At 54.4% G+C, this 23,432-nt stretch overlaps 9 protein-coding genes across 9 annotated transcripts; 6 read left to right on the top strand and 3 right to left on the bottom strand.

Moving 5' to 3' along the window:
• Positions 1-378: 378 nt before the first annotated feature.
• On the top strand, positions 379-2,510 carry Z520_01461 (uncharacterized protein; the record flags this gene model as incomplete). The annotated part of the gene is made up of 3 exons (XM_016771978.1): positions 379-687; positions 733-969; positions 1,035-2,510. 3 exons carry the CDS (start codon positions 379-381, stop codon positions 2,508-2,510), a joined length of 2,022 nt encoding a protein of 673 aa, XP_016637117.1.
• Positions 2,511-2,537: 27 nt separating this feature from the next.
• On the bottom strand, positions 2,538-4,270 carry Z520_01460 (uncharacterized protein; the record flags this gene model as incomplete). The annotated part of the gene is made up of 2 exons (XM_016771977.1): positions 2,538-2,794; positions 2,872-4,270. The coding sequence occupies 2 exons, from the start codon at positions 4,268-4,270 to the stop codon at positions 2,538-2,540; spliced, it is 1,656 nt and encodes a 551-aa protein (XP_016637116.1).
• Positions 4,271-5,684: 1,414 nt separating this feature from the next.
• On the top strand, positions 5,685-7,315 carry Z520_01459 (uncharacterized protein; the record flags this gene model as incomplete). Its single annotated transcript, XM_016771976.1, has 2 exons — positions 5,685-6,744; positions 6,798-7,315. The coding sequence occupies 2 exons, from the start codon at positions 5,685-5,687 to the stop codon at positions 7,313-7,315; spliced, it is 1,578 nt and encodes a 525-aa protein (XP_016637115.1).
• Positions 7,316-8,080: 765 nt separating this feature from the next.
• Positions 8,081-9,304, top strand: Z520_01458 (uncharacterized protein; the record flags this gene model as incomplete). Its single annotated transcript, XM_016771975.1, has 3 exons — positions 8,081-8,572; positions 8,738-9,026; positions 9,174-9,304. 3 exons carry the CDS (start codon positions 8,081-8,083, stop codon positions 9,302-9,304), a joined length of 912 nt encoding a protein of 303 aa, XP_016637114.1.
• A 1,320-nt stretch (positions 9,305-10,624) lies between these two features.
• Positions 10,625-12,646, bottom strand: Z520_01457 (uncharacterized protein; the record flags this gene model as incomplete). The annotated part of the gene is made up of 1 exon (XM_016771974.1): positions 10,625-12,646. One exon carries the CDS (start codon positions 12,644-12,646, stop codon positions 10,625-10,627), a length of 2,022 nt encoding a protein of 673 aa, XP_016637113.1.
• Positions 12,647-13,840: 1,194 nt separating this feature from the next.
• Z520_01456 (uncharacterized protein) lies at positions 13,841-15,818 on the top strand (the record flags this gene model as incomplete). Its single annotated transcript, XM_016771973.1, has 2 exons — positions 13,841-14,022; positions 14,099-15,818. 2 exons carry the CDS (start codon positions 13,841-13,843, stop codon positions 15,816-15,818), a joined length of 1,902 nt encoding a protein of 633 aa, XP_016637112.1.
• Positions 15,819-15,993: 175 nt separating this feature from the next.
• On the bottom strand, positions 15,994-17,646 carry Z520_01455 (uncharacterized protein; the record flags this gene model as incomplete). The annotated part of the gene is made up of 1 exon (XM_016771972.1): positions 15,994-17,646. One exon carries the CDS (start codon positions 17,644-17,646, stop codon positions 15,994-15,996), a length of 1,653 nt encoding a protein of 550 aa, XP_016637111.1.
• Positions 17,647-19,424: 1,778 nt separating this feature from the next.
• Z520_01454 (uncharacterized protein) lies at positions 19,425-21,560 on the top strand (the record flags this gene model as incomplete). The annotated part of the gene is made up of 1 exon (XM_016771971.1): positions 19,425-21,560. The coding sequence occupies one exon, from the start codon at positions 19,425-19,427 to the stop codon at positions 21,558-21,560; it is 2,136 nt and encodes a 711-aa protein (XP_016637110.1).
• A 912-nt stretch (positions 21,561-22,472) lies between these two features.
• Z520_01453 (uncharacterized protein) lies at positions 22,473-23,318 on the top strand (the record flags this gene model as incomplete). The annotated part of the gene is made up of 1 exon (XM_016771970.1): positions 22,473-23,318. The coding sequence occupies one exon, from the start codon at positions 22,473-22,475 to the stop codon at positions 23,316-23,318; it is 846 nt and encodes a 281-aa protein (XP_016637109.1).
• Between the last annotated feature and the right edge of the window lie 114 nt (positions 23,319-23,432).

The raw sequence follows: 23,432 nt of genomic DNA, 5'->3' as shown, positions 1-23,432 counted from the left end.
CTGGCAGAGCTCGAGATAGTACTGGCAGAGCTCGAGACAGTACTAGTAGAGCTCGAGATAGTGCTAGTAGAGCTCGAGACAGTACTGGCAGAGCTCGAGACAGTGCTGGCAGAGCTCGAGACAGTGCTGGCAGAGCTCGAGACAGTGCTGGCTGTCGAGCCTGGTATATTCGAAGTGGTAACGCTAGTAGCGGTCGACCCAGTCGAGCTCGCGGTGGTAGAGCCTGAGGTAGCACTGGCCGTTGAGCCTGGTATGGTCGAACTAGTAACGCTAGTAGTAGTTGCGCTAGTCGCGGTTGACCCAGTTGAGCCCGCGCTGACAGAGCTCGAGGTAGTGCTGGCCGTCGAGCCAGTTGTAGCAACGCTCGAAGAGGAGGAAATGGGTGGCGCTGTCGAGCTTGTGGTAGCAGAACTCATACTAGTGCTAGTGTTGGCTACAGTCGGACTAGTCACAGTAGAGGTCGAGGTTGTAGTGCTTGACCCTGGTGAAGTCGCGGCTGTCGTGCTTGAGACTGTGCTCGAAGTCGAGCCTATTGAGCTCGCGCTGGAAAAACCCGCTGAGCTTGGGGTTGAACTGGCCGCGGAGGAGCCTGTCAGAGACGTCGACAACGGGTTATTGGAGGCCGAGCTTGAGGTAGTCGACCCGAAGCTAGCACTCGAGGTTGCGGTGCCAGCAACACTCGAACTAGTCGACGGGCTCAAACTGACCGAGCTTGACATCTGACCTCCTGAGCTCGTACTTGATGTAAACACAGGGGAAATCGTGGTCGTACTCGGCCCTATAAGTGTGGTCGAAGTCAGCCCTGCGGAACTCGTGGTCGTCGCAATTAGAGAAGGTGTTGAGATCGACGATGCAAATGAAGAAGAAGCCGAAGTTGACGTGGTAACTGGAGTGGCGGAAGCGGTTGATGTGGTTCCAAGAGAGCTCGCAATTGTTCCAACCGACGTGGAAGCTAGATCATCGAACAGAGTTAGTCAATAAATATTCGAAGCATTTACGCACGAGTAGAGATTGACGGGGAAAATGGAAGACAGAGGTGGGCTAAAAATAACATTGACTTACCCGTGGAAGTTGTGGCCGAAGTGCCTGACGCTGCGGAATTCGAGCTTGCGACACTGGAAGATGATGAAACCGGGGTCGACGGGCCTGATGCTAAAGTAGTAGGGCCAGATGATGACGAAAGAGCGCTGGTCGACACTGACGAAGGAGCGCTGATCGATATCGATGAAGGAGCGCTGGTCGGCGGCGATGAAGAAGCGCTGGTCAACATTGACGAGGCTAATCCAGTCGTTGTCGCGAATGCCCCAGCACTTGTTGTGACACCACTTGCCATTGAGGATCCTCCAACAGAACTTCCAGGTGCGAAGGAGGCCGAAGAGACCGATGATACTGATGAGGAGACCGTGCTAGTACCCATTGTGATAGGTATACTGGAGGTCGATGAGACTGACAGTGATGATGACGCGACCGTACTGGTATACGTTGATATAGCTATACTCGAGGTCGATGGGCCTGGCGGCGCTGAAGAGGCGGCTATGCTAGTGCCTGTTGACGCTGCCAGACTTGAGGTCGCAGCAGAGATTGATGTTGTGCCGCCAGAAGGACTGCTCAGCGTCGTAGTACCACCGTTGCTCGTGCTCGAAGCCGGAATTGAAGAACCGATGGTTGTGAATACTACCATTGAAGAGGTAGCTACCGAGCTGGCCAGATCCGACGAAGTAGTGCCAGGTGCTATAGTGCTAGCCACTGTAGTAGACAAAGGCCCAGTCGATGCCAGTGAGGTCGAAGGGAAGGCCGTACTGGACATGGAGTTTGCAGCCGACGAGAGCGCAGTCGTACCACTAGGTGCGCTGCTCGAAGGACTCAAGGTCGAGGAAGGACCAGAAGAAAATGCAGAAGGACTAGAAGAACTTGTGGAAGCCACAAGGAGAGACGTACCAGAGCTTAGAAGAGAGCTGGCACTAGTCGTGCTGCCCATAGCAGTGGATGTAGCAACGTTACTAGTTGTAGAAGAGGCTACAATAGAAGTTTGGGTCGTCCCTTGGCCTGTCGTCACCACAGAAGTAGTCACCAAAGCGCTCGTTGTCGTAGAGCTGGGGCTCGAAGAAGTTGTCGACACCGGATTGACTGTCGTCGAGCTAGGACCTGAGGAACTCGTTGACCCCATGTTATTCATCGTAGAGCTAGGGCTTGAGGCACTCGTCGATCCCGGGTTTCCCGTTGTGGTAGCGCTCGTTGGGACAGTACTGGTCGGCTGGGAGCTTGCTGCCGAGACACTTGTGCTTGATCCACTGGGCGTAGAGGCTGGAGAGGAAGTAGCAACAGCTGTCGTGGGTGCATTTGTCGATGAAGTTCCGGCTACCAACGCTGAGGACGACGTAGTTGCTACTATAGAGCTGCTGTTTGGGGACGGGGATGTAGTGCTTGAAGTGGGGATGACAGTGGATGAGGAAGGAGAGGAAGAGACTATACCTGCTGAAGTCGTCGAGCCGGGATTGCTCGTACCCTGAGATGAGCTGGAAGAAGGCGATGCTGAGCTACTCAGACTTGTACTTTGAATGCCCGGGGATGTAGAGCTTGGTGCACTTGTGGCCGCGCCGGTACTTCCACTTGAAGAAATGCCAGAGGTTGTGGTCACGACCACTGTCGTTGCGGCTGCAGCAGTCGTGCTGGATTGCACGAGAACAACACTGCTGGAGCTCGACGGGGTAGTGACAATAGCCGACGAGCTTGACTGTGATTGGAGGATACTTGTCGAGCTGGATTGTGGGGGTACCGGGCTCGTTGAGCTTGACTGTGCAGGAAGTGCACTCGTCGAGCTCGATTGCGCAGGCGATGTGCTTATTGAGCTTGATGATGGAAGTACAATACTTGAAGAACTCGTCCCTATCGGCACAGCAGACGTAGAGGAAGTAGACACGGGTGCTGTAGTGCCGGGCGACACATCCGAGGTGGTTGAAGTCACAGTAGGCTCAGTAGTCTGTGCCAAAGAGCTGGTGACGGTTGGTTCTGAACTTGAGGAAGGAGACGATGTCGCTGATGATTCAGTCGAGGTTTGATCGCTCGAGGACGCCGATTCAGAAGTTGTGGTGGCTGATGTCGGACTCTCCGTATCAGTGGTCGTGGTCGTTGTCGTGGTCACTTCCGGGGTCGTGGTCGGCACGTCCGTTGTGGTTGAAATGCTTTGGGAAGTAGTTGTCGATGATGCAATAGCGTCTGCATTCCTATACGGCACCGGACAGGCGCTGGCTGCAATGCCGCCCAATGTGACATTGTAGCAATCATCCTGTGGCGGAGATTGGAAGCCTGCGTACACCTTGTCATCACCGCAGCGATAGAACTGGGCAGGGCCTCGATCGGTCGAATCCCATTGCAAAATGCCATTAGCAAACGCAAACACGGTGGTGACGTTGTTGAGATACGGATCAACTACCATGAGGGCACTGGAGTCGGTAGTGTTGCGGCCGACCACATAGGTACCATTCGTCAGTTGACCATTTTGTAGATAATACCTTTGAGCAACGTCACATGCATTACTGGAGCCGCCATCAGGCCCCGAAAGCAGGTCGGAGGCCTCTGTGCCTGAATCCTGTCTCTTCACCCTCGCTCCGCCTATACCACCGACTGCAATGCCCAGGATGACCGCTGATGATGCAGGAAGATCTGTCACGGTTCCAGACGGCAGACCTTCGCCAAGAACCAATGGTGGCTGTGTAATCGGGACTAAAATTGTGTTCCCTTGGGCATCAACGGATGTGGAAGTCAGAACTGGTGCCGGGGTTGGTGTCGTAACAGGAGGAGAAACAGGAGTGAATACCGTCGAGGAAGTTGTTGAGGTGCCCGGAAGCGGGGTGCTTGAAGTTGCCGTAGAGGCTGTGGAGATGGACGTTGAGAGCGAGGAGCCGGGAGTTGCACTCGTGGTCACTGGCCCAACACTCGCGCCGCCAGACGGAGTCGTCAATGTAGTTGAGGGGCTGACGACACTCGTAACCGTGGAGACGATGGTCGTGGTAATGTATGTGTTCGTAATGTACGTCGTTGGGGCATTCTGAATCGTAACCGTTTCACCGTTGCCAAAAAGGTTCACAATCTGCGAGGCTGACTGAAAGAAAGAGCTGTAGTATCCCGCTTGTACTACAACGACGCTGGTGACAGATGGCACCGGACAGGGGCCGCTGGGGCCGTAGGTGACGGTGGCCAGAGCCTGCGCGTGAACTGCTGCAAATCGCAGAGCCAGGGAGGACAAAACGAGTGACGATGATGGCCACATGGCGGGCCACCCTATAGCTTTCTTTTATATGCCGTATTCTGCGAACACCAAGACACTGAAAACAGGATTGATAAGAAGTGGAGGACTGCAGAACTCCAAACCAAACGAGTGACTGTCAAGAACAAAAAGGTCAAGGAAGGATTGCAGAGGTGGTTGGCTTTTGAGGAGCCACGCCCTAGAAGACGCGAGATCACAACAACACAATCAGAATGCTGCATTCCAACCAGGGTTCCCCATCGACCTTGCAGCACGGGCCTGCGTCAGTAGAAATTAAGCATCCAAGGGGTTCTCGTGAGGAATGAGAGAGCCCATCCTTGAGAACATGCCGAGATGAGCTTCTTTGGCGCATTGTCCAGCGAGTGGAGGGGTGCTTCCGGGCCATTCTGGACTGGATGGAATGATGGCAAATGGCAACCAACCCATAGTCCAGATCAGATTCCTGCGTGCTCATGGAAACGCGGCGATATTGGCCCAAGAGGGTTCCAGTGGCCAGTGCGTTGTGCTTGTTGGCAAAGTTCAATGTGCAAAACTCCAGCTACCGAGCAAGCGTACAGCAATGATGAATCGAAGCAAGGACCATGATCTTGAGTCGACCATGATTGGGAAGACACTTATCCTGATGAGACCTCTGCGGGACGACGCGCGATCTTCTCCAGTTGTCCATGATGGACTTGAACATGCCATGCCAGGTAGTCCATTGCGGCCCATCTGGGCCATATGAAGATGGAAAAGAGTTCATGATAGTGACTGGACGGGCGTTTGGGGGTGGTTGGAGGGCGTTGAAGGAGTCCAAGGGATGGATGTTGGGTGTTGCAGCTGATTGGTATGTTGCTGCCTGTGGGTGCCTGGCGATCGCTGGGATTGAGATCGAGAGACTAGTCCGTTTATGGCCATTGACGTCATTGCGCCTTGAAACCACCCGATTCCCGATTCGGGCATCTCGAAGCTCCAATTCTCCCACGCTAGCTACGCCATCCACAGCTTGACTGCGATATACGCCCACTTCCCGATCCCCAGATGAGCGGCGATGTTTCCACATGGCATGGCCGGCCTTGGGCCTTGGATTGAGGAGCTTCCTTGATTTTCACTTCCTGCTCCGTCCGCGAGTTGCCAGATCTAGCTTCCCAGCCAAGAGTCTCTGAGTCTGTCACTCCTTTCTCACCATACAACACGTCTCTCTCATGTCTCTGCTCTTGGCTGTCTGAGATCGCGTGCCCTTATTCTGTTATTGGAATTCTTCTAAAGGGTTCAGATGGTTCGTGCCGAATGAGTTGTGCGGGCACAATATCTTCACAGGGACAAAATCCAATTATTTGTACACACGCCTCTACCTGACTTACGACTGTCGCCAATAAAAGCCAAGCTGTAACCAAGCCTTAACCTAGCTTTCACCTTCAACGCTAGCCCAGGAACCATGGCTCTGCGACTCCTCCTGGCGACTTCTATTCTTTTGCTTCAGGCGTTTGCGGTGCCAACTCAAGTATCCCCGGAAGAGGAAGCGTTGATTACACCTGCACCAACGCGCACCCTTGCTGTGTACGGATCGTATGCGGGAGCAAGGCGAAATGTCATTAGTGATCTGGAGTCCGACGTGGACTCATACGTGAACTCGATTTTCAGCGAGCTGGGGACAGCTATCCCCTCATATGTTTCTAATGGGCTGCTACCCAACCTGCAGAACCTGCCCACGGGCAGTGCTGTCATGAGCTCGGTGGGAGTGAGTAGCTCGGATCTAGTTGCCACTCCTACGCAGGTATTGAACATCCCGGGCTATGGGAATTGGACTTCTTCTGGTTGGAATTTGCGAATCCACGGGAACGTGTTCAAGCAACCCAATATTTCCAACACTACGGTGGACCGCCTCGCCAACTTTTTCCTTATCGGCACGAGCATCGAGGATCTTCATCCATCGCAGCAGGCCCAGGCTCGCAACGTCACAAGAGAGATCTACGTTGTCCAGCAAGGGAATCAAACGGTCACAATGGATATCCTACCTGGTCCCGAGTTTGGCTCCAACGGACAGCCTGGGGGAGGCGGGGGCGTGACTCCAGCCGGCGGAGAGCAGGTCGTAACTCTTCCCAACCCGACAACTCCGGAGGGCGACTTTGACGCTTTCATCCCAATAGACAACAACTCGTTCACATTGACTCCTGGGACCGGTGATATCCCCCCGCAAAGGTTGAATGTCTACGCTCAGGGGACTGACACGGGGAATGCCACTTCATACCTCGTCTCCGACCAAGGTCTCACCGTCATATCGGACATTGACGACATACTACGTGTGACCAAGATTTATGAGCCCAAGCAAGGACTACTCAATACTTTCGCTCTCCCGTTCACACCGTGGATGAACATGCCAGACATCTACCGGAACTGGTCCGTCAGTCTGCCGAACATGCATTTTCACTACCTGACGACCACTCCGGAGCAAATCACGCGCAACTACATGCAATTCATCTATGACACTTATCCAGGTAAGTAATATTGTTTCCATGCCCGTCAATTGGAGTCTCACCTGTCGATCCAGGTGGCAGCTTCGACACCCGACCCCTCAACTTCAGCGACGTCTCCGCGACCCTGTCCATCAGAAAATTCCTCCTGGACAAGATCTTTCAAAGTTTCCCGAATCGCAAATTTATCCTAGTCGCAGATACAAGCAACTCGGACGTCATGCGCGATTACCCCGAGATGGCGACACAATACCCGGGCCAGGTTCAATGCATTTTCCTGCGCAATACGTCCTCTACAGACCCCGGGGATAAATTTCCTTATAACACCGAGGGCTTCAAGAACCTCAGCCAGCAGAGTTACATGTTCTTCAAGGTGCCGGACGACTTGACAGGGCTTGATATTGTGAATGGACAGTGTCTGAATGCGACGATTCCACAGAATCTCACATTTGGATACCAAGGACTGCCGTTTGGGCTGACCACCGGCGATGGAAAAAGTGGAGCGAGTCGACTGCTGGCTGGCGGTGGTCTGTTCGAAAGATTTGGTGCCGTGCTGTTGTCCGTGCTGTGTGCGATCTCTCTTCATGTCTTATGACATTGAACGAAAGGGGGTGTTTTCTTGTTCATACGACGTTTTGCAATGGATGGCCAATGGCAATGCACAATATGGGAAGGGGGAGAGAGAGGACGGGGAGTTAGAAGCTATGTTTTTACCCTAAAAAGCATTCATAATGGAGACGAGCTGTGCCTTCCTCACCCAATCCGCAGTAGCAATTCCTTCAGCTTGATGCCCGACGTGAGACTCATTGCATGAGGCGGGCCTTGTTCTTGGGTCGAGAGTCACGTTGTTCTTTTCCCGGGGTGGAAAGCTGGAGCCTTCCAGCTCTACCATCAACAGCTAAGATGCAGGTGGCTTTCTTCACTGTATGTGGTTGTAACGAGGAAATCTCCCAACCATAAGCCCCCATATCATTGTAACTGGCAAGATCCGCAATGCCACGTGTGAGGAACGGGCCGTCATGGTGATGAAAGTATAGGTACGGACAATGATCCGCCGGCAACGCGTAAAGGCGCGTGTTACTCCCAAACGTCATTATTGCATCTTCGATTCGCCCATGCGACGCTCTCATTGAGCTCATCGCTCCCCCCCGTTTCTTGCGGCCAGTATTAACGCAGGAGCAATAAAGCTGAATACTATCGAGAGGTTAGTAGTATATTGTATTAGAAGTTATTACACTTGGAGGCAATGCAATGTTTTCGGTCCCTCATCCCTCGCAATACTAGCATAACATCATCATCATCCCCTCTGCTGAAATCCTTCTCGCCACGACAAACCCACCGAATCATCCAGTGTCGCACCATGTCTGCCGTCAAGACGTCGCATTTGCCCAATGAAGACCTGCAGGCCAGCAAGCTCTTCGATGTCTCGCACATCGTAGCGGTCGTGACCGGCGGCGGCACCGGGATCGGCCTGATGATAGCCCAGACACTGCAGTCCAACGGGGCCAAAGTCTACATCACGGGCCGTCGACAGGAGGCGCTCGACGCCGTGGTCGAACAGTACAGCAAAGGGCCCGGAAGCATCCATGCTTTGCCCGGGGACATCACCAAGAAGGAAGAATGCATTCGGCTCGCCGACGAGGTGAGCAAGCAGGAGTCTAAGGGTATTCACTTGCTGGTCAACAATGCGGGCATTGCTCGTGACGACCACACAAAGTTCTCGGCCGCCGGCAAGCCGGACACGAAGTCGGCAGAGAGCATCGCGCAGCACATGCTGAAATCCGAGGTCGACGACTGGCAGGACACGTTCTTGACGAACATCACGGCCCAGTTCTTCATGTCGGCCGCTTTTGTAAGTTCCTCTTGGGAGTTATTCATCCATTCATCAAAGTCCGTGCGCAACAAGGTCAATTCAGTCATAGAGGGTGGAGTGACCAAGGCCCTCTCCATCATCACCCTCAAAACGCAATCACTCTTACAGCTAGAGTCAGATCAAACACTGACATTGATTCTGCAGCTCCCTCTCCTCAGCAAAGGCCGCGACGTCACTCCCGGCTACACGAGCAGCATCGTCAACGTCACCAGCATCAGCGGCCTCATGAAGGGCTCCAGTAACGGCCAATTCGCCTACGCCACCAGCAAAGCCGGATTGATCCACCTGACGCGCATGTTGGCCAGCACGCTGGCCGAGACGAAAGTGCGGGTGAACCAGATCGCTCCTGGCATTTTCCCCAGCGAGATGACAACGGGCGAAAGTGACGAGACCCAGAAGAGCGAACTGAGTTCGGAGATTAGCAATCCCGCAGGTGAGTTGAGCTCTCGTGTTGTTCACGGGGTCAATGACTGTCTTTGCTATGCCATCACCGGAAGCAATAGTCTGAGCGCAGTTGTCTCCCTCTCTTGATGTGGGTCATTGACGGACATGAGCTGATTGTTCCCCGCAACAACACTAGGTCGAGGCGGCGGCGATGCAGACATGGCAGCGACCATCCTGTATCTGGTGGGCAAGGGCGGCTTGTTCCTGAACAACCAGCTTCTCCACCCGGATGGCGGCCAGATGTTGATCGCGCCGGCCGCCATCTAAGTACGTTGTACAAGAAGATTTCTCGACGTTCAACGAGCATCGTTTGGCATGAGTGTGACGGGCCAAAAAACCCCAAAGTCAGGGACTATGTAACCTCGATGAGAGACGAACATGAGTAGCCCAAAAGACGAAGACGACTCGCCAACACAAAAGTTTCACGAGGCCTAGGCTTATTGTCCATACTCCATTTCCAAGGCAATGCCCATGAAAAGCTTGTTGCCCTAACCCTATTGGGAAGGTTAGCCGAGTGACACTGCGGCACTTATTGCCACCTAGTCTCTCCACCTTCAGTAGTTGCTAGTTAATCAATCAATCAATTCAGTTGGCTCTACAAAGCTCACATTAATACCGTCCATCTAAGCGATAAAAATTCAAATATTGTTCCCTTCAGGGAGGTATTCCTGGTGTTGAGCCTTATCTTGCCACATGCACGATGCAAGGGGTTTAACTGAACAGTTGTACACAATACTCTACATCGTGGCATGTGCCAAGTCGAACTACGCTAGATATAGGTACATACATCGGCGCCCTCGAGGAGTGTATCAGACTGTGCCAGCGTGGCGTTTCAAGGTCGGGGCCGCTGGAAAGGCTGTGCGCGCCATAAAGTAAAAGGGAAATGACTTTGACCCTTTGAAAACCGGGAATCCTTTTTCCGACGTCAAGTACAGGAAACAGAATGCATCTGTCCATCAAACGTCCCTAGTCACCGTGTGAATCGATCGGTTTGAAAAGCGGGGGGACATGATCCTGTGAAAAGTTGGCTGCACGTACTCTGTATTTTCATCTTTGTATTGTACCCGCGCTAGTTGTCTTTGAGCTGAATAGATTCATGGGGTAATTAATCTGTATACCGTGGAGTAATCTGCTTAGAAGATGACTATTCACTGTGGAGCACCACGGATGTCCTGTCTATATAGCCATTCAACTATTATATAGCTTTACTTCGTAGCTAATCCCCTTCTCGCTCGTACTACTACGTTTTGAGATATCGATTGGAATTGCTTCAGTACCCGGCCCGCTGCGTACTTCGCTTTCATTTCCTTGCTCCCTAATTCTCCTTGTGAGGAGCCAGTGTAACCCCGTGGCTTCACCTGTTGAGGAGCCATTTATAATATGTTACATGTCATCTCTTGGAAACTCTATGACATTTGATGAAATAGTAACCGAAGCAACCCCCTCCGATGACCACCTGCTTCCCAAATCATCCATGTTGTCCATCTTGTAAGCACGCGGTATTAATGCGCAAGAACCTCGAATCCTGGCGCAGCCACCGATCTGCCAGATCCAGCTGAACAACAGGGCGTCGACTGCCGCTGTAGCTCAGAAGATCGTGAACATATTTCCGTCACCATTACCCATCAGCGTTTCGTCTTGCGAGTATATCGCAGCGTCAAAGGACGACAAGTTTGCTTCTTCTACTTCGGCCGGGCCCGTGAATCGAAGCTCTTTGGGATGGATGGGACCCGGATAAAGCAAACGAAGCAATTCGGCGTCCTGCTTGGCGGTATATGCGTAAGTGACGGGGTTGTCGCCTGTGAGGATAGAATCCAGTAAGGGCGCCAGATATCGTTCGTAGATACCGGCGTACTCAGCTATTTCACTCCAGCCTTGAGCTGAGATGGCCAGAAGATTGGAACTGAACAATTTTGTCAGCTCGAAGATTTGTGGGGGGCTGTACTTCTGCGCGATGGTGTCGTAATTATACCGTAGGCAGAACAGCACTACGAGGGCTGTGGCAAACATGTGGTTTCCAGCTAGGAACGGCCGTGGGAAAAATCCCGATAGGATCTGCTCGCGACAGCTCCGCGCCGAGGCAGATGCCGCCTCAAAGGCGGCAGATAGGCTGGTAGTATTGGGAAACGGTATACGGGGTGAGGGTCGGTGAAGCATGACGAGACCATGGAAAAATACGAACTCGGTCCAGCCATCGTGGGGAAGATCGCTGTGGTACCACTGGAGTAGGCGTTGTTCGGAAACGGCCAGCCACTCTTCCCAATCTTGCCCGGCGTTAAGAGGCCGGCCTTGAAAATGGACCTCGATAATGTGAGACTGTAACTGCCGATATTGAATCCATCGGAGAGCAAGACCCTTTGCCGGAGGACTGCCGTCTTCCACCAAGCCCACAGAAGTGATGCACCTGTCGGGTAGAATAGACATAAACTGGGCGCTGATTGCGAGATCTGGGATGGAGAACGGCCGCCTCAATGCAGCGCAAATGGAACGGTCCATGTAGTAGGCAGTCCAAAAGATTCGACGTCGCAGATCCGCAGTCAACGGGTCCGACACATCGGCTACTTCTCGATGAAACCCCAACTCTAGGCAGTCTCTCATGGCCAGACCGCTCAAGATCCACACATTACCTAGTCTAGGGTTGACCGAGGCGTACTGCAAGATCAAAAGAGTCACCTGGATGCCCGCGATATCAGATGGATACGGGGTTATTTTGGAAATATGTCGGATTCCCTCCTTGAAGAGAGATTCAGAAAACGCCAGACATCGGGCACCATGGCCAGCTGTTGCACTCCCCAAGATTACCGATGTCGCCAAAATGAGGTAGATGACGAGAAAATCATAGCTGAGTTTCACAGTCGGTGCGGGTTGCAAGGTGTCGACCTCGGTCGATTCCGCCCTTTCAGGCAGCTTGCGCAGGACACGGCTCAGCTGGTCCCAAACCGTGGGTTCATAGAGGAAAGGATGGACTGGCAATGATCGTTGGACATACTTATTGACCAGAGCATACACGATTTGACGTGGTACCCTGGCCAGCGTAGACGCGTCCACCTCTTCCTCTTGAGACTGGCTTCGAGTCTCGATCGGACCAGGAGTACTCTGGGATAGAAAGTTCCCTCCAGTAGATGGAGAGACGATGAGCGAGGGTGTCAGGCCCATCCGAATTCTTTGGACGACATCTGTAAGCGAAGGTCCCAGTGGTATGGTGGCACTGATCATGGCTTGGAGTTCCGCACTCGCGATGATGGCTTCCTTTGCGGCATTGCGGGCGGCAGGATCGAAGGTGCGCGTACTGGGTGTCGACTGCAAGCAGGAGGCATTGAGCGATGTATTACGGTCATTTCCTCTGGTCGGGCTGGTCATTGCTGGGTTCAACTTCGACCGAGGTAGGGGCTGAGCTTCACAGTGCTCATAAGTCAGGCCACTGAGGTCGGTCTGCAAGCGGTCGATCTCCTGCTCCAGACTCTGCACCAGACTTCGGGGAATTGCTGCATTTCGCGCTGAATTGTAACCCTGGCAGGTCTTACCAGAAGCCGCACAGCGCGAGCATGACGGTAATTTCCTATCGCACTTGCAGACCAAAACGGCATCAGTACAACGTCCCCACAGCATTGGCCGGGACAACGGCGTAAACCAGGTCTGGACGCAGTGGAGGATAGGTCATCACTTACTTTGGCCTTGAGCTTATGGCACCTCAAGCACGATAAAATGGTCCGCGGACACTGTGTCGACGTTCGCCGTGTCATCTTCCAAGGACCACATTATCTTTGTGGTGAAGAAGATCCACGCGTAATGAGACGTCGAGACAAGTCTATGATAGCGTGGTGAGATAGAGAAGAAAGGCTGAAGGCTGTGTCCCTAGTACGGGGAGTGGATGACCAGACCATCGCGCTGGATATACAGACGCTGGTCATATACTACAGTAGAGGCTAGCAGAGTGCGGGTCCGCAAGGAGGCAGAAACGGATCGCCAATACCTCGTATTAATGCATGACTGTAAGATACTGTCAGCGAGACCGGAACTGCTGGAACTAGCCATTATTACTAGTAGACCGACTTGGAAGTGAAACTCGGAGGTTGATTCTTTGGATAACGCAGCAAATGCACGTTATCTCACTGGCCAGATCGTTCAGTACGGGTAGCCAATTGCCATCCTTCTGGAGGGTTCGCTTCTATCTCATAGTCCTCACAGTGGAGTCGGTTCCTTGCAACGACTCCTCCAGGGGTTGATGTTTTGCTAGCAGCACGGAACTTCGGCACAGCACAGTTCCTCACAGGAACTCTCTGATCTTATGCACCACAGAATGACCGTCCCTTATTTCCCACAGCAGACCCTAACGGGTTCTTATCGCCCACTGGTAGAACATCACAACGAACCTTGACTTATCAGGTCCGCCTCAGGAGGTCAACGCCGGTGTGGCGTGCGCCCGTATATCGTGACGGCGATGGCCGCGGCGGGCGGATGATACCAAGACCATCTTGTGAACTCAAATTCTCAAGCTATCGAGCAGTGAGCTTCTTTTGAGGGACGATGAAATAACCAGTGAGTGGCAAAGCAAAGAACAGGATGCCAATCATTGTGAGCTAGACAACTAGTCATCTATCATCCAGTTGAAGGGCCTTCTGTTCAAGGAATGCTGTTCAAGCATCGACAGTGTTGCCCATAAATCCAGACCCCTAGGCACCCCTGCATCCATGTTTGTCAAAAGGTGGCGCAGAAGAAGAGAGCATTCATATACACCCCGCTTTAAGCTTGTCCTTCACTATTTGTCGTCACGATCAGGTGAAAGCATACAGTGATACAAGGATGGGCACGATAGACATCCCTGATGAGATCCAGTCCGCTTTACAATCGCTGCCAGCTTGCCACCGATGCCACCGCCTGCGGAAGAAGTGCGACTCACAGCTCCCTGCCTGCAGACTGTGCGAAAAAGCCAAAGTTGAATGCTCGGTCTACGACCATATCCTTCAGCGCTCGGTCCCTAGAAAGTAAGTAGGCTGAATAGATCCCTCAACTCTATCCTCCAAGGCTGCGTTTGGCCGACCGGTTCACTCACATTCCTAGATACATCCGGTCCCTTGTATCGCGACTAGACGGTCTGAAAGAGGTGCACACGAGCTTGATACCTCCAGCGAAACTCGTCGAGCCGGACAAGGGCAACACCGGGTGCCCAGCGCTGGCATCCCAGGGTTCAACTAGCGCCAGCTCATCCATTCGGGAAACCTTCCTGCCTGCAGGATCGGAGACCAATTCGGACTATCTCTTCACCTTACCTACCGCTTCTGGGACGATGTCACGGTTCTACGGGTCCAGCTCGATCTTCAGTCTCACGGTCGAAGTTCTGACAGAAGCGCGCGCAAGATCTCTGTACACTCCATCCCCAGCGCTGGAATCGGTCTCCCCCACGGATGAGAGTTTCGGCGCGTTGACAGATTTCCACGGACTGTCAGCAGATAGAAACTTGAAAAAAATGGTCCCATCGCTTCTCACTTGGTATTTGTCGTCGATAGGCGTCGTCTACCCGTTTGTGGATCAAGAGCTCCTGAAGATAGACATGACTGCATATTTTGAGCTCCGGTCATGCCCTGGCTTTGACGCGGGGAAACTGCAAGGCAAACCCGCATACCAATACTTTCGAGTGACGATAATGTGTGCCATCGCTTGTGCGAGCAAAATGAGACATCAACGCAGTTTGCTGGCGCACGCCGATGCCTTCTACCACGAGGCCCTCAAGCTAGTGGAAGCCGTGACGTACGAGGTGTCGGTGGACTCGCTGGAGGCGCTGCTCTTCCTCGGAATTTACTGCTTGTTCTTCCCTCGCAAAGGAAACATCTGGAAGCTGCTCGATTTCGCCTGCCGATTAAGCATCCAACTGAACTATCATGTGGAGAATCACGCCAGCCTGGAGCTTGGCCGGGAGGGCGTGGCGCGCCGGGACATTTTCTGGACCCTGTACTCGATCGAGCGGCTTCTCGGACAGTATTATGGTCGGCCGTCAGACCTGCCTGGATCTATCATCTCGACAGCGCATCCCAGCACGTTTCCGTCCCATGATCTGAACCAAGGCGACAATGACGCGGCAATCCAGACCTTTTGCGCCCGGCATGTCTCCCGACTCATGTACTTGCGTGGGGAGCTTTACACCGACATGTACCTGCGGCCAGATCTTCGAGGACCGATCCGCAGCCTGGATTGGTTCATCAATAAGTACTTTGAGCTGCACCAATGGTTTCAGGAGGTGGAGCCATTCAAGCACAGCGTCGGATGTGGCACCCTTACGTGCAGCGTTGCTTTCCACTCTGCCGTCGTCTTTCTCTTCCAACCTTTGATCCTGAGGGCACTCTCAGGGCCGAGCAGTGGCGTCAGCACCGAGGGTGTGGAGTCTGAACCCGTTCCGTCCGAGAGCTTCTATTCTGCCTGTGAACTGATCCGTATACACGACAGCATCCTGCGAGCCCCAGAGAATTCCAACCTGGGCACTTATCCCTTGACCTTTCTGTCAGCGTATTCGATATGGTCGGCCGCCATGACACTAATGGCTCATGCTTTGTTGACCCTTGATGGGCGTGTGGAAACCCTATGCCACTTGTCGGATGTTTTTACCTCTGTCCGGACGGAGAAGCTCCCGTACGGGAGCAACGACATCTTTGGACTATCTAGCATGTGCTTGGTTCTCCTCGGATGGTGTGGAGAGCAGTGGCCGGGTATGGCGGGAATGACAGATGCTTACCGGAGACTTTCGCAGCAAGTTCTGCCGCTGTTGCTGCAGAACGGGCACGTTTAGGGTCGAAGGGTACATCACGGTCAAGTTTGTAGTCTGCAATTAAATACCCTACATGTAAATGCCGGTAGGAAACTTCTCACGAGTCGGGGCTGAACCCAGATATCAAATCACTATCGGAAGAGCCGAGTTCGGACACTTCATTTTGGTTAAGCCATTTGAGACGCTGTGGAGAATTTCAGATCTGTTTAATCGCTTTGCCAATAACTTTGGCGATTCCCAGGATCTCCTCTTCCCGACCCCTGCGTCCAAGTACTTGCAAGCCAATGGGAGCATTGTTATAGCCTGCAGCCCCATGTTCCTCCCACCTGGCGGCGTTGATACGATCTCTTTCACCTGGGAGGGGCTCGCCGGCTATCTTCCCCGTGTCGATCTTTGGATCGACGCGCAGGCCAGTGGGGAAGACGACACTGGGATAGTCCAGCAGGTTCCAGATGGAGGTGTAATCGAGATTGTCGTTCTCCGACAAGACGGCGGCCACGAAGGGTGCGACAGGGCTGATGATGGCATCAACTGGACGACCGGTGGACGTCTTGGAGGCCGATGTGTTCCAGGCGTCCAGGTAAGTCTTACGGTAGGCGTCGCGACGCTTATTCAGCTGCCACGCCTCCCACACGCTCAGGTGCTTGGACGCGCCTTCGCCGAGGCCGGGCAAGATGGGCTCCCCGGAGGCCTCGCACTCGTCGCGAATGTCCTTGCCACCATCCGCTTTGTAAACGATGTCGAGGATGGCGGTGCCCTCGACGTGGTTCACGCCGACCCAGTCAATGACCTCGTGGCCTGCGGCTTTCAGGGCGGCTACGACCGCCTTCTCAGCCCTAGCGATGGGTGGGTGGACTCGTGTGACGCCGTCGTCCCACATCATGGCAAAGCTGAGTTTCTCCTTGTTCTGCGGTGCCTCAAAGGCGGCCTGGTTCCAGGGCTTCTCGAGAACCAGAGGGTCGTGCAACCAGGGTTCCTGCTCAGCGATGGCCTTCATGAACTCGACCAGGCCCGAGTATGACGAGCACATCGGGCCGATGACCGACGGCACTGCCTCCTGGCCCAGCATGGAGTTGGCGGACCACTGGTACGGCACGCGGTGGTATGACGGGCGAAGCGACCAGATGCCACAGAACGCTGCGGGGATGCGTACTGAGCCGCCAATATCGGTGCCAACGCCGAGTGGGGAGCCGTGCATAGCCAGGAGGGCGCCCTCGCCGCCGGTGGAGCCGCCGGGGGTTAATGTACGGTTGGACGGGTTGGTGGTGAGGCCATAGACAAAGTTGTCCACCTCGCCGCGCATGATATTTTGCGGCAGGTTAGTTCGTACATAGTAGACGGCGCCGGCCTTGACGAGCAGGTCTACGAGCGTGCAGTGTCGGTCTGAGACGGTGCCGATGCGCGACACATAGCCAATGTTCAGCTCGTAACCCTTGATGTGGAACTGGTCCTTGAGCGAGATGGGCAGCCCGTGCAAGGGCCCCACGGGCTTGCCGGTCTCCGCCAGCGTCTTGTCCAGGGCTCGGGCACGCTCAAAAGCCTCCGGGATCATGGTCTCTGTGAGCACGCCCACGAGCTGCTGTGTAAAGATGGTCTGCTTGACGTAGGCCTCGAGCACCTCAACGGCCGACAACTGGCGCGAATGGATCTTTTCGAGCAGCGCCGTCACGTCCAAGATGGAGACTATGGCAATCTCCTTGTCCGTCAGCAGCGGTGACAGAAGGCCGACGACCGAAGTCTGCTCCGCTGGGGGCAGGTCCTTGGTGGGTACCCAGTACTGCTTGGGGATGAGGGCATCGCGCGTCTTTGCCCGCTTCGCTCCCTTGAGAGCAAATGCAGCGGTCGACATCTTTGTTGAGGGTTTAGTTTGGGCAGGAGAGGGGGACCTTGGGGAGCAGCACAGACAGACCAAACGTACGTGTGAGGCACCCTGTGTTTGTATACTGTCTGGCGGTTGCGACGAGGTATTCTTTCGCTCACTGGCCCCCAGGATCTGTATGTTCTTTTATATCCGGGGAAGCGCAAAGCATTACAGGGACGACACAGCTCTAGCTGCTGACCAGTAGCGACCGTACCCCCTTCATTCCACAGATATCCAAATGCACCCCAAGGCCAACACCATGCAAGAGTACTCGGGAGGCTAGCGGGCTACATCGTGCTCGACGAAGACAAAGCAAAACCCAAAGTGGAAAGAAAGAAAGATAAGTACCGGCCTTGACCGCGGGCAGGGTATAGAGAGCTCTCTGAGCGAGATGTTATGCATGCACTTCGCCTGATAAGCGAGTTCCCAAGAACTCTACATTTGCCTTGAGATCGACAAGGAACATGTTCACTCTAACAGGACGTCAAGGAGCCTGCCTTGAAACGGTGTGGGCGGGTCCTCGCCGAATCAGCCGGCAAGCTTCAATAAGGCGGCCAAGGCCGGTCGGCGCCCTTGTCGTTCGAGCCAACAACGAAAAACAACTGACAATCACTCTGAATTCCGGATCATGGCGCGACCTTATTCGACGAGGCGGTCTCGACCGGCAGGCTATGCTTTTTTATCTGGATGCTTCAGATCTGCGGCTCCGCCTGGTAGATCTATACTTCGTCTGGATGGGCGGCCCCACCGAGTTCCGGAGAATGCTTTCCGGTCACGATCCACCTAGCCTGCACCTCTATATACCACAGTCAGACACGGACTTCCTTACCTACCAGTACAGCAACTATACAGTATGATACCAGATACCAGGTTATGTCAGTCGTCCACAGCGGGCAGTTTGCGAGTAAGTATTGCAAAGCTGAAGAATGATCTAGGTTTGCCCGTTGAACAAGCGGGGACAAACAAGGTAAGTGTCTCTCTCTCGCTGATTACTCCCTCGCCCGCTCTTTTGACGGACACGGCCTTGAACGACAATACATCAGTCATACTGTGGAGACTGGAAACTTGTTGCCGACTCTGAAACGGCCATCCATACATGACTGGCTGGACGACCAGGCCTTCGCCGCCTTATCGACCTAGTCGTATCGACTTATCGACTATCGACTATCGACTATCGACTATCGACTATCGACTATCAAATATCGAATATCAATTCTCGACGAAAACCCTCATACTGCGCGTCGCCTTTGTCGTTCCTTCCCTATCAGATATATCGTGCTTCTCATACGACAGTGCGAGTTATCGTCCCTTATCTCCTCCCAGGATTTGAATCACGGACCTACTTGGGGAGAAGCATTGGTTGCTATGGTCCATTCCAAAAAGGGGAGACGGCGATAAACGACGCACATTGCACAATAGCTGATGAACAAACAATTATCTACGTTCCGAGCTGACCATGAACAGGAGCATACCAGAAAAGGAACACATGTGATTGAGACGCGGACCCTGGGTAGAAGGTGTATAAAGACAAGCGACGCCATGGGACAAGGTAACAGACGAATTCAATCAATCATCCCTTCTGTGAGCAGAAACAGGCATACACCTGGTGATCGTCTCCCATACCAGCCTTTTACGCAGAGAGCAGGGATATAATACACTCTAGGAATATACACGGTTGATCAAGGACATCGCACCTTTTGTCTATACCCCCCAACTGCACCTTACCCTCCCCTTAGCCACTGACAAAACCCTCTGATAAACCCAAGATGACCGCCACCATCCTACCGGAGGGCGTCGGTTACGGCATCGTGATCGGGGTCGGATGTTTCTTCACGGTGTTCATGCTGGGCATCACCTGGCTACAGGCGCGATATACGGACTACTCGCCCAACCACGCTGTCGAATTCAACAGCGCATCGCGCTCCGTGAAGCCTGGGCTGATCGCGGCTGGGGTGGTGTCGGCGTGGACATGGGCGGCGACCCTACTGCAGAGCTCGACCATTGCGTACAAGTACGGCATCAGCGGGCCGTACTGGTATGCAGCGGGCGCGACGGTGCAGGTGCTGGTGATGGCGCAGAACTCGGCCAAGCTCAAGATCAACGCGCCCACGGCCAACACGTTTCTCCAGCCGGTCAAATTGCGCTGGGGCACGCTGATGCACCTGAGCTGCATGTTCTTCGGCTTCGTGACCAACTTCCTGGTCTCGTCCATGCTGATCGTCGGGTCCAGCGACACCGTGCACGCCCTGACTGGCATGTCGGTCGAGGCGGCTTGCTTCCTCATCCCGGCCACTGTTGTTGGCTACGTGGTGGTTGGTGGCATGCGGGCCACGCTGCTGTGCGACTTCACGCACACATCGGTCCTGTTCGTGGTCATTCTGTTCTTCATGTTCACCGTCTACGCGGCCAGCGACAAGATTGGCTCCCCGGCCCGCATGTGGGAGCTGCTGCAGGAAGCGGCGGCACGAAACCCGGTGCCAAACAACGCGGGTGGGTCGTACGTGACTTTCCGCAGCAAAGGGGCCATCATCTTCGGCGTCATCAATATCACGGGCAACTTTGCCACCGTCTTCCTCGACCAGGCCTACTGGCAGCGTGCCATCGCCTCCGAGACCCGCAGCTCCGTCAAGGCCTTTATCGCCGGCGGCTTACTCTGGTTCGCAATCCCCATGGGCTTTGCCTCTTGCATGGGGCTGACCAGCGTCGCCCTGTCCAGTCACCCCGACTATCCCGGCTACCCGAATCTCCTTACCCCCGATCAGGTCAGCGCGGGGCTGGCAGCCCCTTACGGCGTGACCGCGCTGCTGGGCACCTCCGGCGCCACGCTGATGCTAGTGCTGCTCTTCCTGGCCGTCACCTCGGCCTCGTCGGCGGAGCTGATCGCGGTCTCCAGCATCTTCACCTACGACATCTACGCGACATACATCAATCCCGGGGCCTCGGAGAAGCAGTTGATGCGCGTCTCCCACCTAGGCGTCTGCCTGTGGGGTCTGTGTATGGCCGTCTTCGGCATCATGTTCTACAAGATCGGCATCTCGCTGGGCTGGCTGTTCGAGTTTGTCGGCTGTGTTCTAGGTTCGGCCGCTCCAATCGTTTGCATGGCCATGCGCAGCCGCTCCGCCAGCAAATGGTGGTGCTTCGCCGCCATCTGGATCGGTGTCATCTCAGCCATGGCCTCGTGGCTTGCCGTCGCCGGTGGCTTGAACGGCGGTGTCATCTCCGTCGAGACCACGGGTCAGGACTACCCCATGCTGGCTGGCAGTTGCGTCGGCGGTGCCGTGAGCTTCATTATCGCCTTGGTCGGCATGAGGGTCCATCCCGAGAACTACGACTTCTCCGCTATGAAGGCCATCGGACAGTCCCAGGCCCTGCTGCAGGGTCGGGATGTCCAGGAGTCAAGCACAGGTACACTCTCACAGGGCATGGGGGACGCAGGCAACGGGGACGATGAAATCAGCTCCTTCAAAAAGGAGTCGGTAACGGCAACCGCTACTACTGCTCCTGCTGCTGCTGCCACCGCCACCGACGAGGAAAAGACGCTCGCTACCAACGTCAACGAGGTGTCTCAGCCCGTTTCTGGCACAGGCTCCATGATGGATGACTGCTCCACGTCCCGTTACGACGACGCCGAGTTGGCGTTCCTGCAGAGGTCCTTTGTCCGCTCCGTCTGGGTCTCGCTCGTGCTGTGCACCATCATGGTCATCATCGTGCCGTTCCCCATCTTTTTCACGTCTGTAATCTACGGCAAGGGCGGCTTCACCACCTGGATCAGTCTGGTCATCGCATGGTTGCTGGTCGCCGCGTGCGGCTGCATCCTCTACCCTATCTGGGAATCTCGGGCAGCCCTAATGCACATCGTCTCAAGCATTCTCAACGACTTGAGAGGTAAAGGCCGTGTCTAGGCGGAAGGCTGGAAACGGAGGAGGAGATCCCCCAAGAAATGCTCAATGGCTCAGGTAGACTGGAGCTTTTGTTTCTCTCTTGACAGTGGGTGTAAGTAACAATAAACGGGGGTTGAAATAGTAAAGTGGGCAGAATGGAGATGTAATATGGCCAGATGCTCGTGTCCAAGTAGCGGGCTTTATCAGGTGGAGAAGAAGGGAAGAAATGACGACCAGAAGATTGCCATATTTTACGGAAGCCCTTCAGTCCATGTACCTTGGCCAAATGATCGTCTTATTAGGCTCCCAGACGGCGCTACCTTATGTGTTCGTCTGCCAAAACGTAGAGGAACCCCCTAAACCTAACCCGACCGGGGCCTATTAAAGCCTACGCGAGACGTGGTGGCCCCCACTATAGGTGAGACGCAGGTGATCGCTCACCCAACTCGCCCCTAACTCGCGCCGCCCCTCCTGTGGTGAGTACCTAGGCTCGCTAGGTACCTACCTAGGTACCTATAGAGCGGTACCACCCTAATCTCAACGCCCGGGGTGAGCCGCGAGTAGATTTTCCAGCACTTGACACTGGGTTGTTAGTCCGTCAGCCTTGCGTCGACTCGAGCAAAATTCCCCCGCGTCACATGTATTTGATTCTCTTCCGTGTAACACCGCCAGCTCGTTTACCCAAAGGGTCATATATCAACAAACGACCGACTCGCCCTCCCTCTCGCGTCAACTCCAAAACTCAACGCGTATTCACACTCGGCAACGCTCAGAGTTCACGTGTGCGGGTTCGGCCATGTTCACGTCTCCCTTCCAGCAGACCACCCATTTGACACCCATGATACGGTGCTGGCTCCCGACCATCCTTTCAAAACAAGGGAAGAATGAGACTTGAGACCTAAAATTTTTTGCACCGTCCCGAAACTGTCAGCTATGCATCCCCTGCACAATCAAGTCTCCTCGGCCCTACAAACACGCCACAACATCCCCGTCAACGCGCAGTGGCTCGACACATTCCTCACGTCGCGGGGCCCAAACCCGCCCCCTCTCCCGGCCCTCATATCGACCGCGCACTTCCGCATTCTCGCAAGCGACATCACAACCACCGTCTCGCCGACAACTACGGCAGAAGTCCTTCCCGAAGGCATCAGCGATGTGAATGTCAAGGAACGACGACTCGAAGGCAATGTGATCGCCCAAGTCCTCGACGTTCTCGACGTGGGCAGTAGCAAATGGAGCCAGGTCGAGGCCATCGAGCGGGTCGAGCGCGGCGAGGAGGTTCGCGGACGAGAAGTCATCCGGACGGTAAATGGCATGGGTAATGACAACGAGGACGATGTCGCCCGACCAGCTACAGTGGGGAGCACACACGCTCCCTCGTCGATGACTTTGCCTTCGTCCGCGAGCAAGAAACTCAGCGCCGGCCCTCACAAGCTCCTGCTCCAAGACGCCCGGGGCACCAAAGTGCTAGCTTTCGAGCTGGTCAAGATCCCCAAGATCGGACTCTCCACGACGGCGTCGGCCTCTCTTCCACCTTCGGCTCGAAACCTCGGCGGCACCGCAGCAGCAGCAATTCCTGAAGACCCAGGAATGTTCATCGGGTGCAAACTGCTTCTAAAGCCTGACACGGTCGTGCGGAGAGGCATGGTCATGCTGACGCCGGATACCTGTGTTGTGCTTGGTGGTAAGGTCGAGGCCTGGGATAAGAAATGGAAGGAGGAGAGGAAGCAAAGATTGACCGCATTGGTCAGGGAAGAAAATGCCGCTGGGGGTAGCTAAGAGGAGCACTGAGGCCTGGACGAGTTAAGAGAGAGAGAGAGTGAAGTATGAAAGGACAAGCACCATTTTCCTGAGCTTTTCGCTTACAATTGATCTCTCACAGGGCTATCCACT

The sequence above is a fragment of the Fonsecaea multimorphosa genome (genome assembly GCF_000836435.1).
Source record: "Fonsecaea multimorphosa CBS 102226 unplaced genomic scaffold supercont1.2, whole genome shotgun sequence".
Classification (NCBI taxonomy): Eukaryota; Fungi; Ascomycota; class Eurotiomycetes; order Chaetothyriales; family Herpotrichiellaceae; genus Fonsecaea; species Fonsecaea multimorphosa.
Note: the sequence above shows the minus strand (reverse complement) of the source record. Positions and strands in the feature narration are given on the sequence as shown.